Raw genomic sequence first — 15,137 nt, forward strand, 5'->3', positions numbered from 1 at the left:
GCTCTTAGATTTTGATAGGGGTTGTTTTGAATCTGTAGATCAATTTGGGAAGCATTGCCTCCTTAATATTAATGTCTTCCAATCCATGAACATGCGATATCTTTCCATTTATTTAGGTCTTTAATTTCTTTCAAAAAGTATTATACTTTTCAGGTACAAGAGTTGTATTTCCTTGATTAAATTCATTCCTAACAATTTCTTCCTTTTGATGTTATTGTAAATGGAATTGTTTTCTTAATCTCATTATTAGATTGTTCTTTGCTAATGCATAGAAGTACAACTGAATCACTCTTTCACCATTAAGTATGTTATCTGTGGATTTTCTCATACATGCTCCTTATTAGATTGAGCAGTTTTCTTCTATTCCTTTTTTGTTAAGTATTTTTATCAGGAAGGGTGTTGGATGTGGTCTACTTTTATATCTAAAAATCAGCAAAATTATCTCTATTTGACCTGGTATAATTATGTAAGACCAAGTTTCATAATAACTTTTAGTATTCATAATTCAAAACTTATTACTCATAATAGGTTTTATTAACTCAGCTTTTCTTGAAGGTTACAAATATATGGCTGGGTTTTTAATGAGCTAATACTAGTCAGCCATGGTTTGAAAGGGCTGTGGTTTTGCCTAAGAGACCAGAAAAATGAAGTCCAGGGAAACCCAGGGCTCTCCAGGATTGAGCCAGTCTATCCTGAAAATCTCCAACAAGGCAGTTGGATCCTTGGCCAGAATAGCAGCTACATTTCCCATACATTACCACTCCCATCCTACACTCCACTCCAAGCAGACATCACAAATCTATTTCAGCACATTTTTACAAGGAATCCTGATGTAGCCTCAGAATTTGTTCTCAACCCAGCAATCCAAGTGACTCACACCAGTTGATTGAGGTTGGTACTCAAGATTGAATCTTGAGTGTTCTGTTATCACATCCCCAAATGTTTTTCTGGGCTCCCAAAGTTATGACATGAGGAGTTCTGCTATCATCCTTAGTTTAACACACAACGATATTAGACTGTTGGTGGTGAGGTCTTCAGTGTCTGCCTGTTCATATTTATTTGGGTCATGGATCAAACCTAACAAGTATCTTGCTACCTTATACCTCGTTGCATGACTTAAGAGGGGAGAGGAGACAAATTGCTTAGATGATAAGGGTTGCTGTACCCCTAAGGTAGGGCTTGATTGAAGCCTCCTTGTTTGTTTGTTTGTTTTAAATAAAAATATTGAATGTCTCAATTACAAAAACACAAGTGTGACTTATGTTTCACAATTTATGCTGCTGTGAACCATTGATAGTTCTAGCATGTCTCTCACACTTGAAAAATTTCCTCTAACCTGCAAAGTTGAGTGAAATAAATTCTCCTATCCTCTGGAAATGGTTGCCTGTATGTGCAGGCTGGGATTGTGGCAGATTACAAGACCATCACCACCCAAGACATATTTTTATCCACATGTAGATCATAGTCTGGGGAGGAGACAAAACTTATATGTGAAATAATAGATAAAAAGTTCAGTTAAGCTCTCATTTACTTGAAACTCTCTTCCAAGCAACTTCACACATTTGAAAGATCCAGAAAGGACTAAAAAAGGCCTTTTGGAAGCCAGGTTTTTCTTCGTTGGAGAGAACTTCAGACCCTCACTTAGAAAGCTCAGTTTTCATGCAAGATTAACATGTGAAAAAGACTAGAGGCAGCAAATTAGAACAGTGAGCTTTGGGGGAGTATTGGCTATATGAGCCTCCTCACTGCTAATGGATCAAGAGGTGATTCTTGAAGGCAAATTCAGGGAAAACTGAGATGTGTGCCTGACCAGCTGCATCTGTGTAATGCAGGGGCAACAAAATCCTCAATACTTCTGTTACTTTTGAAAGTTCTGTGTTTCTTCTTGGTTTAACTATTATGCATAATGATGGCTCAACACATAGGAATAAAATACAAATTTCTGAGCACCTACTGCGCTAGGTTTTAGTACTTTATGTACTATGCTAAGTACTTTACATTCCCTGTCTCACATAAACTTGGATATTGTTTTGTTATTATCATCTTCAGTTTACACTGGAAAGGGGGCACATAGAGTAGGGGAAATAATTTGCCTAAGTAAGTATTTAAGGTGGGTCTTGAACCTCTGCAGTTTAACTCCAGTGCCAAGGCTGTTAGCCTTTACTAAGCTTTGAAGAATCTGTTAGGTGAATAAAGAGTAGAAAGGACTCCAGTAGAGGTAACAGCATAGCAAACATAAGCTAGTCACTCAATTTCTCTGAGCTTTTGGTTTCTTACTTATAAAATAGCAACAGTATTATCTGTCATAGGCTTGTGAGAATTCAGTGTGATAATGCATGTAAAGCACTTTGCCCAATGCCTGGATCACAGAATGTGCATAATAATGTTGGTTACTGTTTTTGAAAATACTGTTATTTCTCCTCCTGTCCTACCCCTACAAAAAGGGCCCCAAGGAGACTACATTTCCCAGCATGCCAGCTCGTGCTTTGACTCTAGCTAGGCCCAAAAGGCGCGCCGTCGAGCGCCTTAAGCCGGAAGACTATAGTATCCCGGCATGCAGTGCGCCACCCTCCGTTACATTCGAGGCACGACCAGCTCGTTGACCACCGGGATTTGTAGTCGGCGGCGTGTTGCTGTGACGCCGGCCGGGCCGGGCGTGGGGGCCTGTGGGAAGTGGCGCGGCCAGGCCCAGCTGCGGGGCGGAGGCGGCGGAGAGGCCTGCGGCGGCTGGGAGCGGCCGAGCCGAGAGCAGGCGCTGGAGCCGAGCCGAGCCTAGCGGGGAGCGGGCGGCGCAAGCCGGCGCGGCGAACAGCAACCATGTCGATGTTCGGGAAGCTGTTCGGGGCGGGAGGGGGTAAGGCCGGCAAGGGCGGCGCGACCCCCCAGGAAGCCATCCAGCGGCTGAGGGACACGGAGGAGATGCTAAGTAAGAAGCAGGAATTCCTCGAAGAGAAGATTGAGCAGGAACTGACGGCCGCTAAGAAGCACGGCACCAAAAACAAGCGCGGTGAGTCGGCCTGCCCACCCCCACCCGACCGCCGCGACTCGTCAGGCTCCCCCGGCCTGAACTCTTCGTCAGACACGCCCCAGGGTCCCTTGGACCCAGGAATTCTCCCCGTCAGACTCCCTTCCATGCCTTTCAGTGTCCCTGAGCCTTGGACTCTTCCTCCGTGAGACTTGCTTTCCAGCCCTCTCCCCTCAGGCTCTCACTCAGACCCTGATTTCACTTCAGTTTCTTCCGTCCTATTTCTTTCTCATCCGTCTTTTCCTCCTCCCTCTGGCCTGCCCTCACCCACCTTCCCAGATCTTGTCGCCTGCTTTCTCTTGGCTCATTTCGTCCCCCTTTCCCCCCGCCCCAACCCACTTATGCCCTTCCTTGCCCCACCTCTGGAGTCCTGAGCTGCTCCTGGCCTCTCCCCACCCTCCTGACTCAGAATTCCTGAGAAGCCTCCTTGCTGGAGCGAAAAGGGGACTGGGTTTGAGGGGACTCCCTGAATCTGGCTGTAATCGCTTGCTGAGTGAACTTGAGCAAGTTGCTTTCCTTCTTACGGCCTTATTTTCCCCATCCACCAGCCAGGGTTTGGGCTCCATGAGGCCTGAAGTGCATTTCAGCTCTGATTCATACGTCTTGTTGCCTCATAGCTGGGTCTTAATCAGAGTTTCATGTGGTACAGGCCTTCACCCTGTGATTCACTGCTTCCCATCCCTCTGAACCACAAGTGGGAACGCCATTCCTCCGGTTGTCCCAGCTCCTTCCCAGTCGTCACTGCTGGGCTTCAGAGCAGGATATTGAACCTTCGGTGATGCTTATTTTACTTCCTTTTCTGGGCAAGTGCTTTGTATTTTTGTTAAGTGAGGTGAATGCGAAAATACTTTAGTAATAATAAAGAAATTTAGATATATTTGCTTTTTCTTTTTTTTATGGCAATATGAGAGTGAACCATAGAGCCACAAGCTTCCGGGGTGGGTTTGTGGCAAAGGTGAGGGGGCTTAGGAGCTTCACAAACATGTATTTAACTCAGAAGTCTGTTAGTCATTAGCTTTGTGACTTTGACCTAGTTAATTTACCTCTGAAAAAAAGATCATGGATTTACAGTAGGGGCTGCATAGTTGTTTTCAACCCATCCTGAGGATGGTCATCTGCTGATAGTCAACAAAAACGCTGGAATTTTTTTTTTAACCAGAACACAGCTTCTGCCGTAAAGAGGGAGAATACAGAAACAGACAGGAAAATAACTGATGAAAATATTGGAGTGATGGGGTGGGAAGGGATGCCACATTAGATAGAGTGGTCAGGGAAGGCCTCTTTGAAAAGATCAAGTTTGAACTGAACCTGGAGAAGGAATCAGCCCTGTAAAAATCTAGAGGGGTCTTCAAAGCAGGGAAGACAGCATTAGGAAAAGGCCCACAGGTTGCCCTATTTTAAGAAAGAGAAGACTTCCTGTCTCTGGAATGTAATGATCGAGGAAGAGAATCATATGAAATAAACGGGTGGGGAGTGGACCTTGGACGTCCTGGTAGAGGTTGAGTTGTATTCCAAGTGATGGAAAGCTCTTCAAGGGTGTTATCCAGGAGTGTGTTCTTATCATTGATAGAGTTTTAAAAACACCATCTGGCTGCTCTTTGGAAGTAGACCCCTGAGGACTGAGAGTGGGAGCTGGAAGATGACTGGAGACAGTTGTCCATTTGTGGTCTGGACTCCAATTGCAGCTCTGGAGATGGAGATCAGGGTCAGATTTTGCTGTCTGTAGCTTTTTTCTCTGAAGACTGCCTCAGTCAGGATCCTGTATTGTTCATGGTAATTAGAGTAGTTGTTTTTAACCAGTCTGCATTTTGGAATGCTCTGCCCATTGCAGGGTGGTGGAGGAGGGTTTCAGCTTCCCTCACTTCCCATCCAAGAAGGTGCAAATCTCCTGTGGTCTTTTGGTTGGGAGCTAGTCAAGTTTTTGCAGTTTTAGAGGTGACTGAATTGGCTTTCAAGAGGCTTGGAGAGAGGCTGACTGCTAGCAGACTGGAGGACCAATCTCAGTTAGTTGTACTTACTGTGCACAAGCAGTCTGTCTTCCTGAGTTTGCCTGAGTGGATAGGAGCTACTATAACCTGACCCTTCCTGGGGGGAAAGGTCCTATCTGCTTATTGGGATGGTGCTATGAGGTGTTAACACCACACCATACCATTCATTTAGTCACTTAGGGACTCGCTACTGTGCTGGGGCCTGGAGAATCAGAGATAAAAATACACTATGTCTGCCCTCCAGGGACTCAGGATTGGCAGTGTGTGTGTGTGTGTGTGTGTGTGTGTGTGTGTGTGAGAGAGAGAGAGAGAGAGAGAGGATAGAGAAGAAGGAGGGAGGGAGGGAGGAAAACATACCAGTTGGTGCTGAATGTGTGTACATGACTGCAGAGGCTGTACAGTAGGAGGTTCCTGTTTGGAGGGGAAAGTGCAAAGGAAGCCTCTCAGAGGAGGGAGATGGGAGATGGTTCAGTAAGAAATTTGGGGAGCTGTGAGAGATTGTGGGGCTGGAAAGTAGATAAATCACACTGGCCTGTAGCCTTCAGACTTAGACCTGAGACAGAAGAGGCACACGAGTTTGGATTTTCGAAAGAGCACTCTAGCAGGAGCTAGGCTGCCTAGGAGTGTGGACTACCTAGGAAGGGACTGGAGGTGGGAATCCAACAAGGGGTAAGGATAGAGTCTCACAGAGATGGATTTGAGCTTAGCTTTGTCACTTAACACACGTTGTGCCTTGGGTAGGTTACTCTGCACCTCAGACGCCTCCTCTATAGACAAGAGTACTAGTTTTTACCTTATTATGTTAGATTATGTTATGCATGCAATGCTCTTAGCACAGTGCTTGCCATATGGTAAGTGATCAATAGATACTAGCCGTTATCATTAATACAAGGAGAATCATAATTATTCAGGTGAGAACAAAGGGCCTAGAGTAGAAGCAGGGAAAACTAGATGAGAAGTAATACATGTCAGACTTTTCTGAAGGTGAATCAAAAGAGGCTTGGTGATTTTTTGGAATTGTGGGCAGGATGGTAGAGAAGGAGAAGTTGAGCACAGTTCCCAAGTTTACAGCTTGGACAACTGGGTGGATAGTGATACCATTAACCAAGTTGGAAAACACAGAAAAGGAGCTTCATAACTCTGTAGTTCTTTGAAGTTTATAAAACTCCTTTTTTCTTATGAGTCTCACAGCATCCACTGAGGATGTAATGGTCATGTTCATCCCTGTGTCCCCAGCACCTTACACAGTGCCTGACATATGGTTAATGCTCAGTATTTATTAAATCAGTGGAAACAACCTGTGAGTATGTTCTGTTAATCCCATTGTACAGAGAGGAAAATGAGGCTCAAGAGAGGATGTAACTTGACTCAGAGACCAGTTCTTCTTGTGGTTGTGGGCATCTTGTGTTCTGTTTATTTCCATGATGGCTACAGGCATCATCATGACCTATGTGCTCAGCTCATTAAACACTTATTTGTGCAAGGTGTGATGCTGAGTGGGGGAAAAAGAAGTGGAATGGGACCAGGCCCTGCCCTGTGAAGCATATAGACAAATATGAGTGCTGTCTTTGTGTTGTGCACATTGGAAAGATGATTGTCGTTCAAAACAAATCTCTGAAACTCAAGTAGATTATTTGCAGAGTGCAGGTATGTTCTAGGCAGTGGCATCAGTTAGGGGCCTTGAGCAAAAGTTGGATTGTGTTTTTTTCCAAATTTCTTTTCCTTTCCTATAGTCATATATATATTTTTAATTCAAGTATCATTGATATACATTCTTATGAAGGTTTCACAAGAAAAACAATGTGGTTACTACATTCACCCATATTATCAAGTCTCCTCCATACCCCATTGCAGTCACTGCCCATCAGTATAGTAAGATGCCACAGTCACTACTTGTCTTCTCTGTGCTACACTGTCTTCCCTGTGACGTCCCCCACACCATGTGTACTAATCATAATACCCCTCAATCCCCATCTCCCACCCTCCCCTCCCACCCTCCCCCACCTCTCCCCTTTGGGAGTCCCTTCTTGGGGTCTGTGAGTCTGCTGCTATTTTGTTCCTTCAGTTTTGCTTTGTTGTTATACTCCAGTCATGTATTTGTTTTTAAATTGTGTCCTAGACCCCATTCTCAGTTCTGGGAATATAGAGAAACCAGACACAGTCCCTGCCATCCTAGGGACTTAAATATCATTACTTTCCTTTTCTATAAAGTGGAAAAATTACTCATCTCACAAGACTATGGTGAGGATTCACTAAGATGTATGAGAGAGTGTGACACGTAACAGATATTAAGTATACTTTTCTTTCCTTTTCTGATAAATTATTGTGGGTCAGATTTCTTTGGTTTGATTGTCAAAATGAAAAAGTTCTTTCACTGTGAACTGGATGGAAACCAGGATTTCAGTTTAGGTGAACTGACAAAAATCACCCAAACTTAAGTCTTCTTGGTACCTTTCTAAACAGTCCCCTGTTCATTTTCTGAGAGAGATAATCAAATATCAAATATTCTTTTTAAGGCATTGTAACTAGTTTTAAAACATCTACTGTAGGTGGTTCAGATTCCCCTTTTTTCCTGTTTTATAAAGCTGAAAACACTTTGTAGAAAGGATATATTTTAGTTTAACAAGAGAATTGTATGAGATTGGGCAATGGTGACTGGGCATGTCAAATATACTATACTGGTACATTTCTATTGAATTTATGGATGCAGCTCAGTTCATTTACAGGTTAATTTAGGTTCAGCTGAAAATGTCTGATGGATGCAGAGAGGCCAGGCACTCATGGGAAATATATCTTCATTACCTGCTCATTCCTGGAGCCAGGGTGGCTCTCTCCTGTTTAATAAAGTTGCTCTAAAATGTTAGCATGTGAAAAGACATCTTAGTAAGTTAAATTTATAGTGAATGTGGCCTTTTAGTTTTCTGAAATCAAGGTATCAGGTTGAAAAGGACAGCATCTTAATGGTGCATGTGCCAGCAGGATTCCTTGCCCAGAGGCCCCAGAGTGGAAAACCTGAAACCCACCCAGGGAACTGAGCAGTGGGAATTTCCCTTGGTGTTGCTTAAGTTTCTTGTTTGAAGAAATGGTTGGCCAGATTGGGTTTGGTTTACTTCGTAAGACAGATGGAGTGTCAGAGAGGCCTTATGTGTTGGCTGTCCAAACATCCTTGTGCCTTTGATTCAAATGATGAAATCTCTTTTTGCCCCATTTGGCAGGGAGAATAAATATTTTTAAGTGCCTGCCAGTGAGTGAGTGTGATCTGAAATTCAAGATAGATTTTGTTTGGAAGTTTAGCTAAATGTGAGTACCTTTGAATTGGACAGTTTTGCTCAGGGAAACTGAGTTGTTCTGGGTTGGCTTTGAGTGTGGAGAGTGAAGTCCTGGAGAACCACCTGTGAAGGTGTGTGCAAGCCAGACATCTTTGAGGCAGAACACCAGGACTTGATTTGTGTAGTGGTCCAGAGCCCTGAGATGGAGCCAGGGCCCACTGGCAAGAGGGGCAGAGTTCTTAGGGCCTTGAGGAATTCCTTTAGGCAGGAAAGGTTTATGAAAACTTGGTTCCCTTGCCCAGAATTGTTTTGTGTTGTGCCACTGTCCTTAAAAAAGTGAAAGAGAGGATATTCAAAAACAACTTTAGGTTGGTCATTTTTAGGATGGATGTTTATATTTAGAAGGAAAATTTGAGCATAGCAACAGGAAACAACAACAGACCTAGCTGGATGTAGTGCTGGTCTATTTTTAAGGTGTTTGGCTCAAGTCAGCAGATGTTTATTGAGTTCCTTCTAGGAGGATAGCAGCATGGTGGTATAGGCAAAAGCTTTCTCAATTCAACTGCCAGCTTCACCACTCAGCAGTACCTTGGCAGTTACTTCTCCTCTCTGAGTCTCAATTTCCTCACCTATAAAAAGGGAATAATAATACTTCTTAGGGTTCTTCTGAGCATATGGAATAAGGTGATATATGTAGAGGGCCTAGCAGAGTGCCTGGCACACAGGAGAGATGTAAATGTTTGCTTGGTTTCCCAGGTATAGTCTTAGGCACACTGAGGATATAAAGATGGACAAGACACTACTTTCTCCCTGTAATGGCTCACAGTTCAGTGAGGAAGACACATACATGAACAAATAACTGATAAAAGGCAAACTGTGTTAAGTGTGCAAATGAAGTGTTAGAGGAAAATCTAACAGGAAGAGATTAATTCATCTGAGGGTTGGCAGGTTCGTCTCACCTAGCCACCCATCCAATTCCCAAATTCCCTTTGCAGTATTCCTGCCAAGTGATTAACCGCTGATTGAACCTCTCTGCTGACAGGATTTGTATTAGGTACTCTATCCTCCCATACTACAGCATAGACTGTTGACAGCTCTGACTGTAAAATCACCTTTCTTACTTGAAACTAAAATGTTCCTTCCTGTAGTGCCTACCTCCAGTACAAGTTGGGGTGATAGGTCTATGGAGAAGCAGCTTAGGCTGGTGGAAAGAATGTGGAATCTGGAGTTAGAGGGCTTTGGAGCTCTGACACTAGATGATTGTGAATTGTGTTTCTTCCATTGGGAAGAAAATAGGTTGCCAGTTCTGCCTCTTGGGGCTACAGAGAACAGGTCAAATACCCCTTCAGCAGGACAGATCAGGGGAAATGGTGCTTATGTTTCAAGCCTATACTTTTTTTTTTTTTTTTTTTTTTTAAATAATTATTTTTTATTGAAGGGTAGTTGACGCACAGTATTACATTACATTAGTTTCAAGTGTACAACACAGTGGTAAAACATTTATATACATAATTCTAGGTTCCAGCTATCACCCTACCAAGCTGTTACAATATCTTGACTATATTCCTTATGCTATACATTACATCCCGGTTACTTATTTATTTTACCATTGGAAGTCTGTCCTTTTTTTTTTTTTTTTTTTGTGAGGGCATCTCTCATATTTATTGATCAAATGGTTGTTAACGACAATAAAATTCTGTATAGGGGAGTCAATGCTCAATGCACAATCATTAATCCACCCCAAGCCTAATTTTCGTCAGTCTCCAATCTTCTGAGGCATAACAAACAAGTTCTTACATGTAGAACAAATTCTTACATAATGAATAAGTTACATAGTGAACAGTACAAGGGCAGTCATCACAGAAACTTTTGGTTTTGCTCATGTATTATGAACTATAAACAGTCAGTTCAAATATGAATACTCATTTGGTTTTTATACTTGATTTATATGTGGATACCACATTTCTCTCTTTATTATTATTATTTTTAATAAAATGCTGAAGTGGTAGGTAGATACAAGATAAAGGTAGAAAACATAGTTTAGTGTTGTAAGAGAGCAAATGTAGATGATCAGGTGTGTGCCTGTAGACTATGTGTTAATCCAAGCTAGACAAGGGCAATAAAACATCCACGTATGCAGAAGATTTCTCTCAGAGCAGGGGGGGTGAGGTTTGAAGCCTCACCTCTGTTGATCCCCAATTTCTCACCTGATGGCCCCCCTGCGACTGTGCCTGTCTTAGGTTGTTCCTCCCTTGAGGAATCTTACCCGTCTCTGGCTAACCAGTCATCTTCTGGGGCCGTACAGGGAAATGTAAAGTTGGTAAGTGAGAGAGAAGCAATATTGTTTGAAAAGGTTAGCTTTTTACTTCTTTGCATATTTATGCCCTGTGGCTTCTATGCCCAGCATTTGTCTTGAGGTATCTTTACCACTTGGAAGAATCATGATACTCGGTAAATTTGATGAGGCACGAATTCTATTTAAGGGTTGTAATTAGGAAGGAAGAAGAAAAGCTATAGAAGTAGCAGGCGGAAGAAAACATGGGAAGATTGATTATTTCTTTGACATATCTTCTTGTAGAGTACTTCAGCATGTATAGGTTTTAAGCTACTACTTAAATTGCGCACACACATTAACATAATAGGAGTATAGTTACATAACCAAAGCATATCTGTAATTACCAGCCATCTCCAGTGAAACCAAGAAAACCAGTTAGGCACCTTAGGCATTTGTGAAAACTTATCTATGATATGGTGGATATTGTCCAACTGAACTTGAACAGTCTGAGAGAAATCAGACAAATTAAAACAACCCATTCCTGGGGACTGTTCACATCCCATATGTTCTTTTAACAGTAAATAGTCTGTAGTTGTAAGACTTTGGAGCGCTACAATTTGCACTTCTCCAAATTCTTGGTTGAGTTCCAACAGTATAGATCCAGTCAAATTTGTTGTTTTACTGTATGCACAGGTCAGCTTAGATATCTCCTTCCTCATTCCCATGGCAAGTCCAGGAGCTGGTGGGATGAGTGCATCTACAGCTGTAGCAGTGCGTGGATCTTTGTTGGGGTTTTTTGATGATCATCTTCTGGCATGAGTCTTCCAGAGAGTGCAGATGTTGGAAGTTCTTTTTCATATCGTATCTTAGTTCATTTTCGGGGTAGCCCAATTAGGCTTTGATCCTCTGTATAAACACAAACAGACCCTTTGCCTACACTTTTATATGCCCTTTATACCCTTGTGTAGAACTCGTTGGAGGTTACCACACAGGAACTGCCCTTTTTTTTTTTTTTTTTTTTTGCTTTGTTTTTCGTATCACTAATCTACACTTACATGACGAATATTATGTTTACTAGGCTCTCCCCTATACCAGGTCTCCCCTATAAACCCCTTTACAGTCACTGTCCATCAGCATAGCAAAATGTTGTAGAATCACTACTTGCCTTCTCTGTGTTGTATAGCCCTCCCTTTTCTCCTACCCTCCCATGCATGTTAATCTTAATACCCCCCTACTTCTCCCCCCCTTATCCCTCCCTACCCACCCATCCTCCTCAGTCCCTTTCCCTTTGGTACCTGTTAGTCCATTCTTGAGTTCTGTGATTCTGCTGCTGTTTTGTTCCTTCAGTTTTTCCTTTGTTCTTATATTCCACAGATAAGTGAAATCATTTGGTATTTCTCTTTCTCCGCTTGGCTTGTTTCACTGAGCATAATACCCTCCAGCTCCATCCATGTTGCTGCAAATGATTGGATTTGCCCTTTTCTTATGGCTGAGTAGTATTCCATTGTGTATATGTACCACATCTTCTTTATCCATTCATCTATTGATGGACATTTAGGTTGCTTCCAATTCTTGTCTATTGTAAATAGTGCGGCGATAAACATAGGGGTGCATCTGTCTTTCTCAAACTTGATTGCTGCGTTCTTAGGGTAAATTCCTAGGAGTGGAATTCCTGGGTCAAATGGTAAGTCTGTTTTGAGCATTTTGATGTACCTCCATACTGCTTTCCACAATGGTTGAACTAACTTACATTCCCACCAGCAGTGTAGGAGGGTTCCCCTTTCTCCACAGCCTCGCCAACATTTGTTGTTGTTTGTCTTTTGGATGGCAGCCATCCTTACTGGTGTGAGGTGATACCTCATTGTAGTTTTAATTTGCATTTCTCTGATAATTAGCGATGTGGAGCATCTTTTCATGTGTCTGTTGGCCATCTGTATTTCTTTTTTGGAGAACTGTCTGTTCAGTTCCTCTGCCCATTTTTTAATTGGGTTATTTGTTTTTTGTTTGTTGAGGCGTGTGAGCTCCTTATATATTCTGGACGTCAAGCCTTTATCGGATGTGTCATTTTCAAATATATTCTCCCATACTGTAGGGATCCTTCTTGTTCTATTGATGGTGTCTTTTGCTGTACAGAAGCTTTTCAGCTTAATATAGCCCCACTTACTGATTTTTGCTGTTGTTTTCCTTGCCCGGGGAGATATGTTCAAGAAGAGGTCACTCATGTTTATGTCTAAGAGGTTTTTGCCTATGTTTTCTTCCAAGAGTTTAATGGTTTCATGGCTTACATTCAGGTCTTTGATCCATTTTGAGTTTACTTTTGTATATGGGGTTAGACAATGGTCCAGTTTCATTCTCCTACATGTAGCTGTCCAGTTTTGCCAGCACCACCTGTTGAAGAGACTGTCATTTCGCCATTGTATGTCCATGGCTCCTTTATCAAATATTAATTGACCATATATGTCTGGGTTAATGTCTGGATTCTCTAGTCTGTTCCATTGGTCTGTGGCTCTGTTCTTGTGCCAGTACCAAATTGTCTTGATTACTATGGCTTTATAGTAGAGCTTGAAGTTGGGGAGTGAGATCCCCCCTACTTTATTCTTCTTTCTCAGGATTGCTTTGGCTATTCGGGGTCTTTGGTGTTTCCATATGAATTTTTGAATTATTTGTTCCAGTTCATTGAAGAATGTTGCTGGTAGTTTCATAGGGATTGCATCAAATCTGTATATTGCTTTGGGCAGGATGGCCATTTTGATGATATTAATTCTTCCTAGCCACGAGCATGGGATGCATTTCCATCTGTTAGTGTCCCCTTTAATTTCTCTTAAGAGTGACTTGTAGTTTTCAGAGTATAAGTCTTTCACTTCTTTGGTTAGGTTTATTCCTAAGTATTTAATTTTTTTTGATGCAATTGTGAATGGAGTTGTTTTCCTGATTTCTCTTTCTGTTGGTTCATTGTTAGTATATAGGAAAGCCACAGATTTCTGTGTGTTGATTTTGTATCCTGCAACTTTGCTGTATTCCAATATCAGTTCTAGTAGTTTTGGGGTGGAGTCTTTAGGGTTTTTTATGTACAGTATCATGTCATCTGCAAATAGTGACAGTTTAACTTCTTCTTTACCAATCTGGATTCCTTTTATTTCTTTATTTTGTCTGATTGCCGTGGCTAGGACCTCCAGTACTATGTTAAATAACAGTGGAGAGAGTGGGCATCCCTGTCTAGTTCCCGATCTCAGAGGAAATGCTTTCAGCTTCTCGCTGTTCAATATAATGTTGGCTGTGGGTTTATCATAGATGGCCTTTATTATGTTGAGGTACTTGCCCTCTATTCCCATTTTGCTGAGAGTTTTTAACATGAATGGATGTTGAACTTTGTCAAATGCTTTTTCAGCATCTATGGAGATGATCATGTGGTTTTTGTCTTTCTTTTTGTTGATGTGGTGGACAAGCCTATACTTTCTTAAGACAGATTTTCTCTGTTCCATTGACTGTTGCCTGATGTTTCTGTTCTTTCCTTGTTCCCCATCTCTGGATGTCCTCCTGTTTTATCAGCATTGTTTTTAAGGTGTGGAGTGGGCAGAGTTGAATATCTGAATTTTCTAGCCAAGGTCTGAGCGCCATAGCCCAGAACCTGCAGGGCTATCCATTTGCCTAGGAATTAATTTGGTTCTGTGTGCTGTATGGCCCTGATTATTACCTTATCACTGAGACAGTTTTGTTGTTTTGTTTGAAAAGCAATTTTCCTGTGACCTTTCATTAGTAAAGTAATGAGCACTGAGGAACCACTAGGTTGTTTGGCCTTTCTTAAGGAGTCTTAGCTGAATGACTGAATGATTTAAGTTCTTAACAAAACCATCTGGCTGGCTTGAATCTCCCAAAGCTGGTATTTCTAGCTCTACCTCCTCCCTTACAGGACAAACCTGACTAGAGGGCTTATTTGAGGGATGCAGGAAAGCTATACATCTCTGTGGTTGTGGCTTTTTAGCAAAGAAGGTTATAGTGGTATGGTATAATGGAAAAGGTGTTGGGTTTGGGATTAGAAGACTTGAGAGCCACTTGCTAGTTTTGTGATCTGGGACAGGTTTCATCATATATCTGAGCATCAGCTCATTCAACTACAAAAACAGGATAGATTTACTGCACATCTTTGCTTCTCAAAGCATGATCTGTGGGAACATTTGGGAAATTGTTAGAAATGCAGACTCAGGCCCTACCCACACCTACTGAAGCAGAACCTGCACTTTTATTAGCTCCCCAGGTGGTTTTTATGCACATTAAAGTTTGAGAGACACCTCTCTATACTTACTGTGGGAATTAAATGAAAATGTTAGGCATTTTTCATTTGCCTGTGCCAATATTCATTCCTGGAGACTCAGGGATGCTCTGTCCTTGATCAGTTTTCTCACTTCTTTTGCTGCTCAAAGATTGAACTCTTATCCACCTTAACCTACTCCCATATACTTTCAACTCCTTCCAAACCTGGTGAGGTCACAGAAAGAGGTTTAGTGTAAGTCTGCCCTTCCCCCCTTGAAAAAGAACTTGAAGCACATGTTCACTGATGGGGTAACAGCCTTCTTCATGAA

The 15,137-nt window shown here is 42.1% G+C and overlaps 1 protein-coding gene across 1 annotated transcript in view; it reads left to right on the plus strand.

The window, feature by feature from the left end:
* The first annotated feature begins 2,633 nt into the window (after positions 1 to 2,633).
* CHMP4B (charged multivesicular body protein 4B) overlaps positions 2,634 to 15,137 on the plus strand; it is a 63,166-nt gene continuing 50,662 nt past the window's right edge. Inside the window, exon 1 of the mRNA XM_036902533.2 lies at positions 2,634 to 3,007. Coding sequence (XP_036758428.1) covers positions 2,818 to 3,007 — 190 coding nt within the window. The 5' untranslated portion in view covers positions 2,634 to 2,817. The remainder of the gene's footprint in view (positions 3,008 to 15,137) is intronic.

This window comes from Manis pentadactyla, chromosome 5 (genome assembly GCF_030020395.1).
Source record: "Manis pentadactyla isolate mManPen7 chromosome 5, mManPen7.hap1, whole genome shotgun sequence".
Classification (NCBI taxonomy): Eukaryota; Metazoa; Chordata; class Mammalia; order Pholidota; family Manidae; genus Manis; species Manis pentadactyla.